Genomic DNA, 18,895 nt, shown 5'->3' with positions numbered 1-18,895 from the left:
AAGAGAGACAAACAAGCCTCAGGTACCTTGACAACAATATGTTCTACTAATTTCTAGAGAAGGAGAAGAGTATTTATATTAGAAGCCATAGAGAGCTTTCATATGATTTAATCAACTACCTCTTATTTTAACATTTTCAGTGTCATTACACAAATTACACTGAACATATCTCTATCCAACAACTAAAATTTCTCTAGACTTTACCTATATACAAACATGGTTGCACCTAAAACATCCCATTTTCTTAAGAGGTAAGCAAATGAAAACATTTGAAATATATAACTATATTAAAGATTTTGTACTTGCCTTCTTTTTGTGTGTTCTGTTCCTGTTTCCCAACCAGTCATCCATCTGTTCCTCAATCTCTTCTATAGAAGCTCCATGGTCATAGGATGGTACATAAGCACTTGATTCCAGAACACTGTATACAGGGAATTCAGATTTTGGTTTCTTGACTTTAGGCTTCTTCTCCTCTATACAGAAACAGAAAAGAAAAAAGAAAAAGTAATGCTTCAAATACTGCAGAGAAGTATAATTCTGAAGCAGGCTTAGCTCCTCAACTCTGAATGCTATATTCAGTTTTCATTTTGGAACTGTCTTCAGTTTCTTTGTGGAATAGATAACTTAGAAAACTGCATAATCATTTTATTTGCTTTTTGTTTTGTTTTATTGCTTTAAATAACAATGCATATACTTAGCACCTCTTCTACCTACAGCTAGGACTTAAAGAGTGCCAAATGTAGAATGCCTCAAAAACACAGCTAGCTCCTGTCACTACTACAACATCTGACAATTAAGATTAGTAGAAGCAAAAGCACAGGGAGTAGTTACAAGATCTCCAAAGTCTTGCAAACTTTAAAACAAGAACAGCAAAGGCAGAAAAGTGAGTTTTAGACAGTTCTGCATTCCTTTGTGGTTAGCTGTGTGGTGTAAAAGCTTCTAAGCCAATAGATAGCTTCACTGTTCTCAGATTTCACTAACTACGAATAAGTTTGTTTTCACACCTTTAAGAATATTTAGATGTTGCACCTCATTTCCCAAACTGACAACTCTTTTCTGCTTCTCACTGTCCTTCAAATAGTATTTGAAGTATTTGAGATTAGCAAACCAAGGGACACCAAGGAAGGAGGGACAACAAGAGCAATCTAAAATCCAATAACTGAAAACAGATGTACTACACTATGATCTACATGAAAGAAAGCCTCAAGATTGACTGAAAATTGTCAGAACTCTAGGAAATAAAAGAAGAGGATCAGAAAGAAAAAGAAGCTAGAGCACCCAGAAGCACCCAGAAGCCTTAGATATATCTAAGTGTTTGCTCTTTTTTCCCCTTTTCTTATTCCCATCTCCAGTTTTAGCAGTCCTGAGCTGCTTCCATCTTTCCGCTCCCTACTGCATGCCTGTGTGCTCTTTTTTTTTTCCTGCTTTGACAACCATTCAAACATTTAATAAATTCAATTCACAAATCTAGTAGGAATTCACATTCACATTTAAACAAAAAGAAAATAGCCAAGCTAGTTAAAGATGGTGGGCAAGAAAGAGGAGAACCACACTTCTCAGTAGCAGGGAGCCACAAGATCAGCATACATCTACCTGCCTCTGCAACCATATCCCAATCTTTTCCCAGGCAGATAAAAACAAAATCTGCTTTTCATGAGCATCTTTTCAAAAAGAATTCCTAAAGAGGACAACTGCTCCCCTACAGACAGCGACAGAGAATTCCTCTTCTTAACACTCATGTATACAAGGACAGCACTGGGGATGTGTTTCATGTGTTTCAAACACATTCCTGGGAATCAAATACTTACAAAAACAATGACTGAGCATGAATAGTCTCAACAATACTGGTGCAATATTTTTTGCCTATTTCAAAAGATTATTTATTTATTTATTTATTTTACAACCAAGTCATATAAATCAATTGTTATCTCATTTTTCTCCAAAGCCGCTACATGTAGTAGCTTCTGAAGTCGGTGCTCAGATTTACAAGGACAGGTAACAACGACTTCACAAACTATTCACTGCAAATACATCAACAAAAATATTTTATGGAGTTACCTTAAATGACAGATTCTATCACTGTATTTCGACCCTGCAAAACCACAAGTGGTCATGTGGAATTACATAACTGTGAACACACTGATACAGTTGATTTTTCATGTATTTTGCACCTCATAAGTTACTGTTTGCAAATTTTCACTCTCAAAAGATGCAAATAGCTAACGCCTGAATATATCTAACTTTAACATCAAAATTTAGAGCCCAGTCTCTAAATAGATTACCTATGCTCCTTCTTTACTTGTAGAAGTAATTCTGTAACATTATGTCCAGAGGGCATTGCATCCCACTTTAAAATCCATCATTAAAGCCAGCATGTGGGCCTTCTTCAGGCAGATGAATGAGAGAAGAAGACATGAAGCAGATAAGACATCCTTCTGTTTTTAACTACAAAAGGAAAGAGAAATCTCATCTAGAGAAGATGGCTGCATATTCTCAAACAAGCACACAACTAGAATTAAAAAACCTGTCTCCGTTTTCTCCTATGCAGATACTGAAAGATGAAGGAGTTCAGCATATCCTTTACATTCTGCAATGGCTGTCATACACACTGAAATTAAAAAAATAAACAGGACTGAAGTCACAGCACCTTTGACACAGCACTCCCCAAAACTCACTGAAAAGTTTCAACCTCGAATTTTCGAAGCCAGGCGAATATTTACTGTTTGAAGATAGACGAGGAGTATTTAAGATGGGAAAATAATGGCACATCAAGACTTCTGCTGGAATGGCAATGGGCTTCAAGTATTGCTGGCAAAAACTTGGTTTATGCACACTTCTAAAGAATGCTGTTCAGAAGTAATGATGCACAGTACTAAGCTTCAACTTAAGGCAACAGAGCACTGTGCTTCTTTTAAGTGGAGAAAGGAGAACAGGTTGATGAAATTTAATTCTGCCAAACATCAGAAGTCACATCAGACACAGAGGGGGAAAATCTGTTTCTATGCTATCTTTTCGTTATCAGTTCTTCAGCTGGAAGACCAAAAGATACTCCTGACCTGACTTGCTGCTTTTCTCTAAAAAGAATAAGGCTTGCGCTTTCTATGTATTAAATGAGCCTAGAGAGCTAAATACTGTATCAGCTAAGGCCTGATGGACAATCGGGCCTGGTGCTGCTGCCACAACTAGTATCTTCAGATGCGATACAAATCTTGAAACACAAGTATTCCCTTAATATAGCCATTTCCTAGTGGTGCTGGGTTTAGAACATGCAGCTATCAGGCCTGATAAGACCCCTATGTCCCTTGTGGGAAACAATATCCAGTGGACCTGAATTATGACCAGAGTTACTGGTGCTCACATGACTAAATGCAGTGGAGATGGATGGTCTGGGTGAAATCAGAACAAGATTTAAAGCTCAACAGGGTAAACGAATATCTTACTCTCACTGCTATATTCTGTGAATATTATATATTTTAATTGTAAAGATACAGTGTACTACCTCTTCTAGTTTATCAGGTAGAATTAAAAAAGGTAGCAGCAAAAAATAAATGGATAATCCAATATCATAAGCACCATGGAGACTGTTTGATTGCTGTATTCTAAGAACTGACTTCTATACACTACTGGTCATTCTGCAGTAGGAAAAATTAATTTCTCATTTGCTGAATTCATACCACAAGGATATTAAGTTTCCATATTTTCCGCCAATACAACTATAAAGTTATTCTCTAGAAGATTAAATTTTACTGTGCATTTTATAGTTAACAAAAAGAGATACAATTGTCTGCTATGTTTAAACAGTGTACAAGACACCTATCAATGAGATCCTTAACACATAACCATTAGCTAACTGTTTTACCTGTACAGTACTCACTGCTTCTAAAGGCCTTCACCACTATTACAGAACTGGCTAAATGTTCTGTTGGTTTACGGCATAACGATTCAGGTGTTGAAGTCTGATGAATGACTTGCAGATAATTTGGATTTGTTAGTCCTTCTGCCTCGTTAACACATTAATTTTACTGTATCAATGGCAGAATTAATACTATCTGGCTAATGTTGATTTGCTTTAGAATCTATCAGCTGTCATTTTCAGACAACAAAGAATCACCTAGCATTTTCGACTGAGAGCACCATGTAATAATAGCACCTTTTTAATGAAAAGTAGCACGAAACTGTATTTTTAAAGTTTTTGGAAAACTATATTCTAATTTTACCTGTCAGATGATGGAACTTCTAAAGAATTCTAAGAGCATTAAAAACCTTCAAAGAAAAAAGACTACTACATATAGGAAAGAAGAAAGGGGAGAAAATAGTGCTGAACTTCTGCGTGTGAGACATGAAGCTGAAGTTCCCTCTCTCAGCAAGGCCTGTAAGCTTCCATTTCAGCATCAAGAAACACACGCTAAAAAAAAGACACCAATGTCTTGAAAATCATAGAAAGCAGGATATTGACTGTTATCCCATGTGTTGATGAGCAAAACCAAACACAGACAGCAAGCATTGTTGTGGCATGTCACTGAGATACTGCAACACGATCTCTTTCAACACTTACCAACCTAACTATAAAAGACAAACAAGCACTTAAAGCATTAAAATTTGCTTAAACATGACACAAAAAAATTGCCATGTACAGCAACACAGTCAGATGTACTACAACAGATCCATAAGTCCAAAAAAATTGTTGGCCTAAAGTTTAGGCTGTCTACTGAAAAAAACTGAGCAAATAAATTCAATATTGAAATTATGGGGCAAATACTTCTGTTAAAAAAATACACATTTTTGTTTTCATAATAAAATCAATGGGATTACATGAATGCATCAGAGTCACATAAATACACGTGCTGCACAGAGACGGAGAAGTCAGCTTATTTTTGAGCAAAGAGACTAAAAGCTTCCTTAGTGATGAATATATCCTCAACTTCACAAAAATGCCCAAAAAGGCTTGATGCCTTTCACATTCTCTTCTGAACATTCACTGTTCCCCATGCTTCTTGCTCTCCTCAAATACCTCATCCAATAACAAGAAAAGGCTAGGCTAAGAATCTAATATTTAAGAACTGATTAATCTGCCTTGGAACAAACAAAAAATGAAACATGAGCCTCTTTTAAGCAAACCTCATAAAATTATCTATTAAGATGAACATTTATTTTTTTGTAAAGTCTGAAGGAAGTTTTGCAGGAAGAGGCATCACACTGACTAGCTGATACAACTGCAAAAAGCACCTAAGCTGCAAGTTCAGAATCCCTTTAGAAGGCCTGCAAAAACAGTCAGTAAAACAAATGATACTTAGTTTGCCATAAATAGGCTTCAGAGGTAACAATTAAGTGATCAGAACATTCACACCCACACTAACAAAAAACCCCATGCATTATATGAAATAATTTTCTCCAAACCTCCTGTCAGCAACTTACTGCATTTTGGCAGGGATCAATACTAAACACAATAATTCAACATGTTCATCAATTATTTGGAAATAAATGAAAAGTCGCCTTTGGTATATTGCTGGATTACGTAAACGGGCAAAATCGTTCACAGTGAAGAGGAAACTGCAGTAAGATTTAGGAACATGGACTGGCTGACAGTCTGGGATTATTCAAATCAAAAGCATTTCGGATCACCAATAAAATAAATTACACAGCTTAGGACCTTAGGCCATATCTGCACTTAAATGCAGTGTGTGCAGGGAGCCTTTGATGTAAGAGCTTAAAGTTACGGTAGCACAAGTGATCAGAAACGAGCTATCAGAGCTGTGGAGCTAATGCAATCTGTGATTCTGTAAACAGAACACTGATAACACTAGAAACATGATTTTATAATCAGAAGATGGCAAATATTAGAACACTATGTAAAAAGCCAGGGTACAATATCTGCAGCTATACTGAAAAAACAATTTAGTACCGAAAAGCCGCAGTAATTAAGGGCTAAAGAAATGCTTTCATATAAAGAAAATTTGTAGATACAGTCAAGTTCTTATTCTAAACATGGAAAAATGCTAATAATAAAAACGCGAAAGCTAGAGAAATCCACACTGAAATTAAGATACAACTATATAACACTAAAATTAATTATTTAAACAAATCCCCTCGTGCAGAGCTGTAGGCCACGACAAGGCTTCCTCTTCTCTGGGCTGAACAAATCAAGGCAGCTCAGATCCTCTCAATTTAGCATCATTTGCAAGCTGCCTTAGTATGCATTCCAAAGTCCTGCATCCAAAACACTGATGAAAACCTTAAGGAGAACTAGTCCCAGAATGGAGCCCTGCAGAATCCCACTACTGACTGGCTACCAGCCTGATGTAACCCATTTATTAGAACCCTCTGAGTCCAACCCATCAGTCAATTGCTCACCCACTGCATTTGTCTACCTATATGCTGGCTGGGTATCTTGTCCAGAATACTTATTCTATTTCACATCCCATGACTACAAAAAACAAGACTATCATTGCCAGATGCAGAGATTATATGCAACTGTGACAGTACTGGAAAAGGTGACAGTTATATCAATTAAAGTACTTTCATTTTAAGAGGAATAATGTGTTCTGGTATCCAAATATAAAAAGGACAAAAAAAAGGTAATGCAAAGCATTTCTATTTTGGTGGCTAAAACAAAGATATCCGTAATTGCACACAAAAAACCATATATTTTCTAGGAATAAAGTCTGTACTATCAGTTGCTTTATTCTGCAGGGTAAATTGTGAAGCTGCTATATGCAGGAGAAATGAGTATTTTGAATGGACTGAGAAGTGATAAATAGCGCAAAGCACTGACAAACTAAGTCAGAATTATGCACAGTTTTGATATACCAAGAAAATACTTTTTCCACCCTCCTTCCCAAATATGGTACTTTAATGACATCTCAGTATCATCCTCTTTCTCTTGGCAAATTATGTTTTCCTCCTCTGATACCCTTCTCTGGTTTTAGTTCAAGGTGCCTACAGATGACTGAACATTTTCAGTAGGAAAGCAGACAGACATGGAGGTAAACTAGCAATTAGGTCATGAAAAAACAAGCACTGTAAAGTATTAGCTATTGCTAATCTGCATGAGATGCATTTACTCAATTAGATAGATGGAACTGTTATTAGGAACTCACACTCCATGGACTGCCTCTAAAATTAAGAATGGGGACAAGTGATCACCAAATGCACATTTGATGATTTACAACCTTGTTATGCTATTCCAAAGAGGACAATGAAGAACAATATAATGAAATAAACAGTGTTAGCAGATGCTTTGCATGCAGGCTTCTGGAAAAAAAACATTTGCTCAGTTTTTCCCCTACAGTAACATAGATGCATCTCTTTTTTTTCTCTTGTAAATATCATTTCTTCTAGAAAAAGCAACTGATGGCTCATTCTGTTACCCAGCAATAGCACTGCTATAGTTGACCAAATTAATTCCATGCCCTATTTCAAACTCCACTAATTACAGGTGGTGAGTACTAATCTCTCCTCCTGCTCCAGATGTGTGACATCAGGTCTCCTTACAGACAGAGGGGTCGGATGCCAGGTGACACCCTGGTGTGACAGAGGACAGGGTAGTGCTTCTGCAACAACTCATGGCAGACCTGGAACGGGCAAGGGCACCAAACCTGCACCTCTCAGTGAGAGTATGGCAGAGGCCCACAGAAGAGGAGATAAAAGCAGTAACCCTCACATGACACCTGGCAGATCTGTACAGAGAAGAAACACTGAAAAGTTCATAAATGGCAATAGTGAAACACAGGAGCACAAAGAGTACAATTTTAATGAACTCACAATTCCATCTGCACTTCTGTTTTCAAAATTCATCCTTTTAAAACAATATACACAAAATAGCTAATGAACTTAAATGAAGAACGTGTCCTATTTATGCTGAACAATGCAAAACATCACTATCTGGCAATTTAACAAATTTTTAGCATAACTGAAGTCAAGACCCATTTCAAGGGCCCATTTTTTGATCGGTATCTCAAACATAGCTGCAGACCTCCCCAGCAAGCACTAAATGCACTATCCTGCTAGATTGACTAGGGTCCACAGTGTTCAATGGGATGCTAAATATTACCTGTTTTCTTAAAAACAACAACAACAACAACAAAGTTTTAGCTACAGTTGAGTTAGGAATTATTGCTGAAGCTCGATCTTGTTTCTGGTTTTATAGAATCAAGCTATTTTGAAAATATAAATAATGCAGCTGTATTTTAAGTGCCCAAAGGCTTATGTGTACTCAAAGCTAGTAAATTATTATAGAGGACTCAGTGCACTTGTCAGAATAGAAGAACTTAAAAGCATGCACTTAAGTACAGAAAATAAAGCAAGCACATAAAAACACAAACAAAAATCTTTTAAAATTGTCCTCAGAAGAAAGCAGGTTTAATCACTGTCTAAAGGAAATAACTGAAGGAAGAAAAGGAAGTCACATATAATTATTCTGAATACTTCATAATGGGAAATGCTAATTGCCTTCTCTGGTCTTCTATGAAAGTACAAAGACTTTTAAGACATTTATTTCAACAGCAGCAAGAATCTCTCTCCTAAGACCGCACCCATGCATCTGGAAATTCAAATTATCTTCACTTTTTATTTGTAATGAAAATAAACTGAATTTATATAAAAGAAGTCCAAAAAAATTATTTTAAATGGTTATTTACAGAAAAAAAAATAGTTATAATGCTGAAAAAGCAGAGGTCACTTCTCCCTATTTCAAGATCTATGCTTTTGAGATTTCCCTCTCCTGTAAAGCAACATTTCTAGCAAAGCATGCTCTTCTGGATACTACCTAACTATAAACTGAGTTTATGCTTCTACAGAAGCAAGCCAGCAGTATACTGTGAAATTACAGTCACAAAATTAAAATCCCATTTAAATTTAACAGCAGTACAGAAATATATAAAGCACATATTGTAGAAGATTATAAAAACATTTGTTCACATACATCTCGCTGAGTAGGTAGATTATATTATATCTTTGTTTATTAAGACAGTGGTAAAAACTCACTCTGAAGTGTTTCAAGTTCAGCCTTAGCCAGGGCATCTTCTTTCTCCTTCATTTTTGTTTCTTTATATTCTACATATAATTGTCTGGCATCCTTTAAGAAAATGTTGCAATGACATTAGCATCCTTATACAAACAAGTTATTGCAATGGCTCTGTTTTAATTTCTCATTTAACCTCCCCAAAAAAATATTAAGATACATTTACTTCCTTGAAATACAGGATTTTTCAGTACATAAACTATTTGCTTAGAATGTAGAACTTTTTGTGTAATAAAGGTTTTAATGTAATAGCGTTGATATTATAGGTTACGATGCTTATTGACAACCTAAAAAGGAAAATGGTTAGGAAAACATCTCTGATCACTATCTACAGCTTTTTAAAAGTGCATGCACTCACTTTGCTCACATCAGCAATCTGGAAGTTCAAGAAAGAAAGCAGAGTTTTTAATGAGAGCAATGTGTGCAGGACAAACCAAGGCAATTGCCAGGCAGCAATCTTCTTACCACCAACTCATTAAGGTAACACTAACTTACCCCTTTTTTTTAAGCATCTTTTAAACAGCTGTTGAAGTGCTAAAAAAATGAAAACCGAGATTCCTTTTTCTCCCAAGAATTAGATTCTAATCTCAGATCTGTTTAGCATACTTACACATAAAATTAGAAGTCCTGTCACAAATCTTGCAATAAGCTTTACATTTTCAATATCTGATCAATTAGTAATTATAGATTTGTGCCAAAAGCTTTCTACATGCGAGCAACCAGATCACTGAATGAAGAGGTATTGAGTGCTTCCTTACTGTTGCTTATTTAAGATATTTCTGTATTCATCCAGAACCAATGAAACTGTAATATAAGCACCAAAACAGGCAAATTATTTATCCCTTCCAGTCAGACAGAACATTTCTCGTATTACATCAAAATCGATTATAATGGTTAGAATAACTGAAATTTACTTCTTTAAAGTCATTATTTATTCTTGTTATTACACCATAGACCCACCTTACGTATTAAAAAGGTGACCTAAATTTTAATGTAGAAAGTATTGTAAATCTTGGTAAATATTTATTGAATTTCCACTACCATCCCATAAATCTGAGTAAAGGTTGCTCTCATTAAAACAAGTTTAAAACTGAGTTAAGCAGTCATTACCTCTGTATCTAACTGCAGAAGTTATTCAGAAACATTGCTTACTGAAAAGATACTGCAACACAACTGCTCTTTTCATCATACTGCATTATATATCTACCTCTTCAAAGTCACGTGTGGGATGTGGGGCAACAAGGAGTACAGAATTTTGTTCTGGGCAGAGCATTGTAATGCTTCAGAGAAACTCCACTGATACAAGACAACATTCCACAATTAGGTTTCCTCTTCTCCAAAATACTTTTTCTTACTCCCTCTCTTTTTACATTTGGGTTTGGGAAACAAGAATTCATATTTCTCTGCCAGGATTATGTAGATCACCCTTAGAAGTTCACAAGTTTAGAACTTCTCACTTCTGGCACACAGCATCCCACGTGCTTACAGCTTTGTTTTGGGGGATGGGGAAGAGGTGCTGTTTTTCAGTAGAAGCAGAGCTAAAAACGTGTAGATGCCATGCAGGAGGACTACCATTTTCTACACTAGGTATTAAGGCCTAAAATAAATACATTCAGTTTGAATGTTGAAACACTGAATCACAGAAGTAGCATTAGTACTGGGTCTCCTTTTGGTTTACTTGCCACATACAGAAACTTTCCTTGTATTCTCCAGATTTGGACTATTTGCATTGCTAAAAAATAGAAACAGCCACAAATGTAATGGTTAACTTCTGCTGCAAGTTTGAGACATTTGGATTGTGCGACCTACGCAGGACTTAGACATGCTGATATCTAAGAAATGCTTTTTTGTTTAAGGATATGATTTCAAAATGACTACAATTAGCCGGCATTTAAATTTAACCCATTTGACACTGAAAGCCAATATTTGATGCTAAATTCTGGAGTAAGATCCATTATTGCTTGTGGGATCTCCAGACAGCAGGCACTAGGGGGTAACTGTCAATCTCTCCAGCATGTCAATCACAGAACAATTGGAAATGTGGCTCAGACAAAAATGAGACACAATAGCTGAACAACAAAGAAAACTAGTCAGAAGCACGTAAATGAAATTTACTAGTATTGCTGCTTTAGAGATATAAAATGGATTATCACTGAAATGATGTCATATGCAGGTAAAAAATGCAACATTTGTTTTTTATCTTATTAATCATATATTTTATCTGATACCATAATCAGAAAAAAAAAAACAACCACAGGGATATTGAGCATTCTGAAGCACATATAATGATGTATACATGTAAAGCAAATCAACAAAATGAATCAAAGTGGATTTCGGAGATTTGAAAATCAAAATCTTCCCACCAAAGCACAAGAAATAGCTCTACAGGTTGTGAAGAGAAACCGGAAGACATACCTGACAAGAGATTTCAGCCAGATACAAACTATATGAATACTATACGTGTTAAGTTACAACACAATAAGCACTGGAGAACATATAAAAATAGGAGTTTCTTTGGAGAAAACTTCTGTTTTTACATGAATAAGCACATTTTGAATAGTACCAGTCTAAGAAATGAACAGTTTTCAAGCATATTTAGTTTTAGCAGGAATAGAATTTCAAAATAGATTTACATTCAGATTTTTTACTTTTCTGAAGTGATAAATTTAAATAATCCTTTTGTCTCAATACAAATACTTTGGGGATAAAATAACTGCACAATTGCCCTAAAAACAGCCGCAGTACAGATACAGCCACTTCCAAGTTACCATTCTTTTCCTAAGACTCAGTAACCAATTTCTTTTTAAAACATCTTGCCTTTTTTTTTGCCCAAGAGGAGAAAATACGCACCTCAGAATTTTGTACCTGTATAATTCACCTTCAACAGGTAATAAACATGAGAAAAGCAACATTTTGATCCTTCAGGAGGTAGAAAGGGACTGAGGAAAGATGCATACAAAGCTTGGAACTGTTCCAACTAAAGCTTGCAACTTAACCACTCAATATAACATTTTGTTCTCATTTGCAGGTGAGTGAGATATTCTCAAAAAAAAAAAAAAAGCAGAACACAAATACATGACTTCACTATTAAAGCAGTAATATATATGTAGTCGAGACAAAAAGAATAATGAACACTGGATTATTATGCTATGATTCAAATATTCACTTTCCAAGAAGGAACAGAATGAGAAAATAATGTTTTAGAGTTTACAAAATTGTGCAGCTAGAATATCCAAATCATGTCAACTGCTCTGTATAGGAAGCTCTTGTGACTACTCTTACATTTTAACTAAAAATTTCAAAAAGTACTGCAGACGAAAAATGAAATTGACAGATAAACTATTCATTAACATATTTTCAATATTTTAATCACAAATAACTAAGAATACAGTAAAATTGTTGTATTTCACTTTTGCTCTAAATTAGTCAATAAATGTGAGTCTCCTGCCAACAAATTTGAGGTTGCCAGGAGAAAGCTGCACTTATTACTGAGCTATGTACAAGTACAGAAATTCTTGATACTGGACTTTTAAGGTTTTTGTTTGCTTGTTTGTTTTTCAAACATAGCTGAAGTATAAATAAACTGCTCTAATCCTGTAACTAAAATCTTAAGTTTTGACTAAGACTCAGTGGCTCCAGCCTCTCCTTGACTTTTGGGAAGGGAAGGTGACGAGGTTTTGTTGGTTTGTTTGTTTTGGGGGAGGGGAAGGGGAGAGTCGTTGGTGGCAGCTTTCTTTCATCCAGTTGATCTTCCTGGCTTCCTGGTCTACCTCAGAAAGACAACAGATTAACAGAAATAAGGCAAACAATGGAAACAACTTGCATTGTTTGATCATGTATGAATCTTCATTATAGATTCTGTGATAGAACCAACTTCACATTCTACTTCTCTGGAGTGAGGGATTAACACAAAAATACCTGCACCTCCCTCTCTGAATTTACAGTTAACTGGAAACTCCGTTAAAAGTAGATTTTAAATTGGTACACTTAAATAATTTTCTCTGCATTAATCGTAAGTTAATCCATCCACTTTAATATTTGCATGAAGTCCGTGGACTAGTTTTTGTCTTTGAGCACAGCGTTCTGGTACAATTTTTACAAGAGTGACAACAGGCACAGAAAGGAGCACATTTGTATGTAACTACTGATGATAAAGTAGTCAAATTAAAATTACTGCACCATCCGACCTTCAGTTGGCTACTTATTGGCAATAAAAATGCCCATCATAATGGCATAGAACTTTTTGATGGGTTTATAGGCTGTAAAAATCAAGTGTTATGGCAACAAATAGTGTAAAAAAAAAAAAAAGCTGAACATTGTGATTTAGATTTATTTGTAATTTGCACGTTTACTCAAAGGCAAAAAAAGTAAATAAATGTTCTGTTGGATCAGGAAATTATGCTTTGACCTTGGAAAGCACCAGGTGTGGGCAGGCTCTGCAGCTGTGTATAGCTTGTGGGCAGTCGAAGCAAGTGTCAGATGCACCAGGTGACCAGCAGTGGGCTGTGCTAATGCAGGATCTGATGGGTATTCCAGATCCACAGCGAGAAAACAAAGGCAGCCAGAAGGGGGAACTGCAAGGCCTCCCCAGGAACCCCATTCATGCCCAGTGAAGCCTCCTACCCCAACAGAACAGCCCAATTCACTGAGAGCCAACATCACCTCGCACTCACAAGCTACGCTCCTCCAAAATGCTGAGATATGCAGCCATACACCAAGGGATTGTTTCAAGGAGCAGAACAAAACTGGCCACCACAGCACAATACACAAAGACAAGTTTATTTTGTGTCTTATGTTCACTTAAAACTTTTACTATGCAACAAAGCACATTTTTTCACTCAGGTATCAGACAGTAAGCACCCTTTTAGAGGTAGATTATTTTCGCTCACTTGCATACACCCAGAGTACTTGTTTTATCATCCACTCTCCTCTGACCTTTATCTAAGCTTCTAATTGACCTCAGGGTCAAGAGCTTCATCCCTACTTTGGTTCTCCCAACTGCTGCAAAACAGAAAGAAACAGAGCAAATGGGCAATCACTCGTGCCACACATCCTGCATCTGCTCACTCCCCTCAACTTATACCAACATCAGTGCTGTACATCAGGCTGCAACGACTCAAAACTGTGTAACCTACAAATTATGGAGATATTTAAACTTTGGCACTTGAATAAATCCTTTCAAAAATCTATTTTTTTAAAGACTTAACTCAATAAATTTTATTTTAATTTCACATTCTGATTTTATATAAAAGTCATATGTGAAGACAAAACCAACCCACATAAATGTTTGCTGACCTAATCAAATCCTGCTTAAAAGCTAACTTTGCCAAAGGAGATGCCCTGCTGGCAAAGCCTCTTGAGTTTAATGACACATTGCCAATCCGTTTAAGGCCAGAGTCTGAACCATCTCTAAGCAGGTGTTGAAATGTAATCACGGATTAAAAGAAAACCTGAGGAAAAAATGCCAAGAAATTAAACACCTCTGGGTCACTAGTTTGAATCTATTCCAGGCTACTAAATCAGCTACAGTAATTACCATCTGGTAGTCTACATAAAAATAAATTACTGGCCTTTTTGTTTTAATTCACTTCATACTACGCAAAGGTCTTTACAAACAAAAGTTTCAGTAGTAACTAACTGAAAGCTTTGTTCATAATCTTGCTAGGTTGTACCCACTGCAGCTACATATTGAGCATGAACTGCCTTCTCACTGCTGAAGAGCACCAGAAGCTCTTCCAACAGCAAACTGAAAGGGTCTGCAATACGCCTACCTTATTACTGACAGAAGATAAAAGGGAAGTTTATTTTCTTAATAAGAATCAAGTTCTGCATGAGACAAACAAAAACACTTCCTGCTTCATTACTCTCCTAACAACAGTAGGAACATAATTCAACTAATAAAAACCATATCCTAGTGCTGAAGTTGGTGTAAAAATAAGCACACTTGTAACTAGGCTTCACCACAGAAAGTTGGAAGAAATGTAGCTGTCAGCAACGCAAACAAACATACTTATCTTCAGTTTTTGGAATAAAATATTTCGTGAAGAATAATTAAGAACATTTTTAAGAAATGCCACCTCTTAAGTTGCATGTCTGCACATCCAAGAAAAAACCTCTCATCAGCTATTTTGGGAATAAACTGCATTTCACTTGACTCTTCTGCCACAAAGAAAAAAGATAATTAGCAAAACTGTCTATTCTGTATTACATGCACCATTTGAACTGAAATTCTTGCACACTATATTTAGCTGTGTTATTTCTTTGTGAGACCAACGTTCAGTTCCAGCAAGCATTTTTATTGAGTTTTTTGGTTTTTAAGTAAATAGCCTTCTTCCAGGTCATTCTCATGACCCTAGAAATAACTTGCATTCTTTGTTCTATCTTTTTCTTGTGTCTTCATTAGAAGAATTAAAATCTGTAATAGCCAATGTAATTTACTCTCCGCTTAATACTTCTTTCCCATCACAGATATTTGATTGATGATACATTTATGTTTTCCTTTCCCTTCACTTCTTGAAATAAGCTTTAAGATGTTGTTTTCACCCTGAAATTGAACTACACTAAACGCAGGGATATAAAAACCTATGTAGTTTTCCTCAAAATACAATTGTCAACAGTTAAAAAAACAATCATTTTTGAGTTTCTCTCATTCTCCTCTCACTCATTTTTCTTCCAGTTTCTTGACATAAAATGCAGACTACAATAAAATGGCATAGGCCATCACAGGGGCATGCAAACAAAGCATTTTTCTTCAGTAAAGGCCTACCTTAATTATTTTAAGTGCCTCCTTCTGAAATCTGACATTTTGAAGGAGGAGGGGAAGTAGGAGAAAGACACTCAATTGGATAAATGAGAGTCAGGCATGGGCAGAAGCTCAGCAACCTGAATCCTCAGAGCTGTACTAAGAAGAATATTCACGCTAATTCAGGGGGGGAGGGGAGGATGGATGCGAGGTAAAATGAACCAATTTGAAAAGTGGTAAAAAGTTTAAATTGACTTCCTTACTTACTGAGAAGTAAAAAAAAAAAAAGTTTCCTCTAAGGAAGATTTTTGTGTACACAGGCAGGTATTTTTGTTTTCTTCATTTGAGGAAACAGTTCAGCTATTCCACTGAAAGACTTGAGAGATATGAAACTCAGTAGCAGAAACTACAGCTAATTATAAGCATTGCTAAAATTCAGCCTAACTATAAGCACTGCTAAAACTCAGCCTTTTAACTCCCAATCATGGTATATTTAAATGTGGATTATATTTTTAGAACTTATTCTATGACTGAATTAGTTGTGTATGGATGAAAGCCAACTTTGAAAATAACTTATTGGCTTTTAAATTAGAGAAAAATCATTTAGATAAACCCAATAAAGATCTAGAATCTGCAGCAGATATCCTTATGTCAACCTCATAACAGTTTGTTAATAAATAATTAGCATGTGTAACTAGCACTCAGTATCTGCTGATATCTCATCTTTTAGCTAACCTGCCCTGGTGATTCTACTTACCCTAAAAGCCTAAATACTCTGAAGCCTCAAATCTACATTAGTGTACTGCTGAAGGTAATGGCACTTACATTCAAAGAGGATCTCAGTACGAAGGAATACGGTTATTTTATATTCTTTAAATAGAACTCAGTAGCCCAGAAGTCTCCCTGACCAGCCAGGCAGAACATAAAAATTTTCTTTTGCACTGTTCTTCTCATACCCAATATGAGTTCACTGCTATCATGGTTCTTCAGAAGAGGTGATACTCAGGTAAGTATTTTTAACTAATTAACTGCAATAACTCAGTTATCTGAAATCCTGAAAATTCTTAACATTGAAGCTTACTTGTAATTCATTGCATTTTCACTTACATATATGGCAGGTCATGTTAAAGAACATGGAAGCCCTGGAATTATGCAGCAGCATTATTTAAGAATGGGACAACTCACTCTAGAACCCTGTCTCCTTACACCCTCCTTGCTCTGAAACCTTCCTGCACTGAATTCCTGTAAATTGTGCTTCCCCTGCTACCATATCCCTGGCTTGCTGGTCTTCCATTTTCCATGAGTTATTGGACACCTAATTTTCCACTATCATGAATTTAATGGATTTAAAATACAAAGCAGAAGTGATAAGCTAAGTGTCCACAAAGTTCAAAATATCACCTTTTCTGGCCAGTCTAGCAGAAATGCTGTTTGAACAGAAAAATCTGAAACCCCTACTGCTGACTTCCTAATAGACTATGTCAAGATGAGGAAACAGACAAAATGACAGCTTAGAAACATTACAAGACATCTTAGTTTAAAAATCCTTACAATTATTCCTGTATTCTGTAAGTCTGAGGCTATTTTGCAATTAAAGGAAAAGTACTAGAATTATAAAATAAGTTTTGAAAATGCAGCTGCAACAATTGGTGAAATTAATTTTTTTCTAACTCATCTCAATCAAGGATGAACATCAAAGCTTAACAGTTGATTTAATTATGCAGTCATTTTTACTTTAAAATCATTTAAAGAGATTAAGAAAGGTTGTTTTAATAAAATAACCACATACTCCTGATGAAACATTTAAAAGATGAAGGAATATTAATTTTGCATCTCTCTGTAGGAAAAGTTATAAGCTATAAAAATAGAAGCTGAAAGAACAGACTTCTCCTTACTGCACAAGTTTTACAAGCCTTTTGGCTAACAGATTAGGGGTTATGAATTGTATGAAAGAATTCCAGTTTGTACTCAGACAAATTGAATATTTATGCTAGTTACGATTCAGCATTAATAGTATATTAATAGTACAAACCAAATTAAATCCACCCTTATTTCCTGATGTATACACATTAGTCAGCAGTGAATTAAAAACAAATGGATGTGATCATGGGAAATCAAGAGCTTCTGAAATTTAAAAAGTTATTCTGATAACTGATATTTTTATAATACCTGGTGAACATCAGCTAACTTTTACAATTAACATTATTCATATTTAAAAAAAAAATCCAAAACAAAGCTGTGGCAAGCTTTCCCATGTTTAAGTATCTAAATTACAAAGATAAATTTCTTACTTTACCTTGTTAATTTCAGGTATAAATTTCTATCATTATTCTGTGCCTCAAAAAGAAAGCTCACTCAGTTAGAAGTAAATGCACTGTTCTCTCAAATTTAAATACATGGTGTTTGCCTATTTGAGATAAAAATATCTTCTTAACAGATTGCTTAAAAGATGTTGCTACTTGTAATATAGGTGTCTGCATATATTTTCCTCCTCTTAACATTCCTGTATTTGTGTCCAGCAGGAACTGCTGCTGAAGTCCCTAACATATTAATATAAACTTTTATATACTCACATTTGTATACATTTATGATATTAAAATTATCTCCAAATAATGTTATTTTATGTGTGTGTGTATTTTATAAAAAGTATACGTGTGTGCATGTTTTATATATATATATAAAAGATATAAACTTGAACCAGGAAATTAATATAAACAAGTGCAGTACATGATTATGCGTAACACCATCAAGAAATTTAATAGTTTTAAGTTACAGTACTTTACCTGGAATAGCTGAGGCAAAGCTTTCACAGTGAGACAGAACCATATTCCCAGCTTGCATGGAAGTAAGTCATGCCACTGTGGTTTGTCCAGCGCTCTACAGTCAAACAAAATCACAAGGTTTTTCCACTATTACTACACAATTTCAGAACTCTTTCACTATCCTTTAAAATGATTGGCGCTTGTCAATTCATAAGAAAATGCTTAACTACATAACACAAAAGATACGTTCTGAATATTTATTTCAAAATACATAAAACAACCACCAAATTCTAATCATCTCTGTATTTTAGTATCTCCAAAAGGGCTTTTCTTCCAAGAAAATAAATTCGTAAGCCACATAATCACTTGAGT

General features: G+C 35.4%; 1 protein-coding gene across 1 annotated transcript; it reads right to left on the bottom strand.

Moving 5' to 3' along the window:
• Positions 1–267: 267 nt before the first annotated feature.
• Positions 268–18,660, bottom strand: LOC104911452 (dnaJ homolog subfamily C member 1-like). Its single transcript, XM_010712654.3, has 3 exons — positions 18,545–18,660; positions 8,983–9,073; positions 268–473 (listed from the first exon to the last, which is right to left on the bottom strand). The coding sequence occupies exons 2-3, from the start codon at positions 9,032–9,034 to the stop codon at positions 283–285; spliced, it is 243 nt and encodes an 80-aa protein (XP_010710956.1). The 5' UTR covers positions 9,035–9,073; positions 18,545–18,660; the 3' UTR covers positions 268–282.
• Positions 18,661–18,895: the final 235 nt, after the last annotated feature.

Source organism: Meleagris gallopavo, chromosome 6 (assembly GCF_000146605.3).
Source record: "Meleagris gallopavo isolate NT-WF06-2002-E0010 breed Aviagen turkey brand Nicholas breeding stock chromosome 6, Turkey_5.1, whole genome shotgun sequence".
Lineage (NCBI taxonomy): Eukaryota > Metazoa > Chordata > Aves > Galliformes > Phasianidae > Meleagris > Meleagris gallopavo.
The sequence above is the reverse complement of the archived record's forward strand: the minus strand, read 5'-3'. Positions and strand labels throughout refer to the sequence as shown.

Bases quoted from the DNA above. Each gene is read 5' to 3' on its own strand.
- LOC104911452 (XM_010712654.3), bottom strand. From the start codon at position 9,034: ATGAAGGAGAAAGAAGATGCCCTGGCTAAGGCTGAACTTGAAACACTT. The intron at 474-8,982 runs GTGAGTTTTTAC...GTTTCTGTATAG, and splicing joins TGAACTTGAAACACTTCAGA to AGGAGAAGAAGCCTAAAGTC.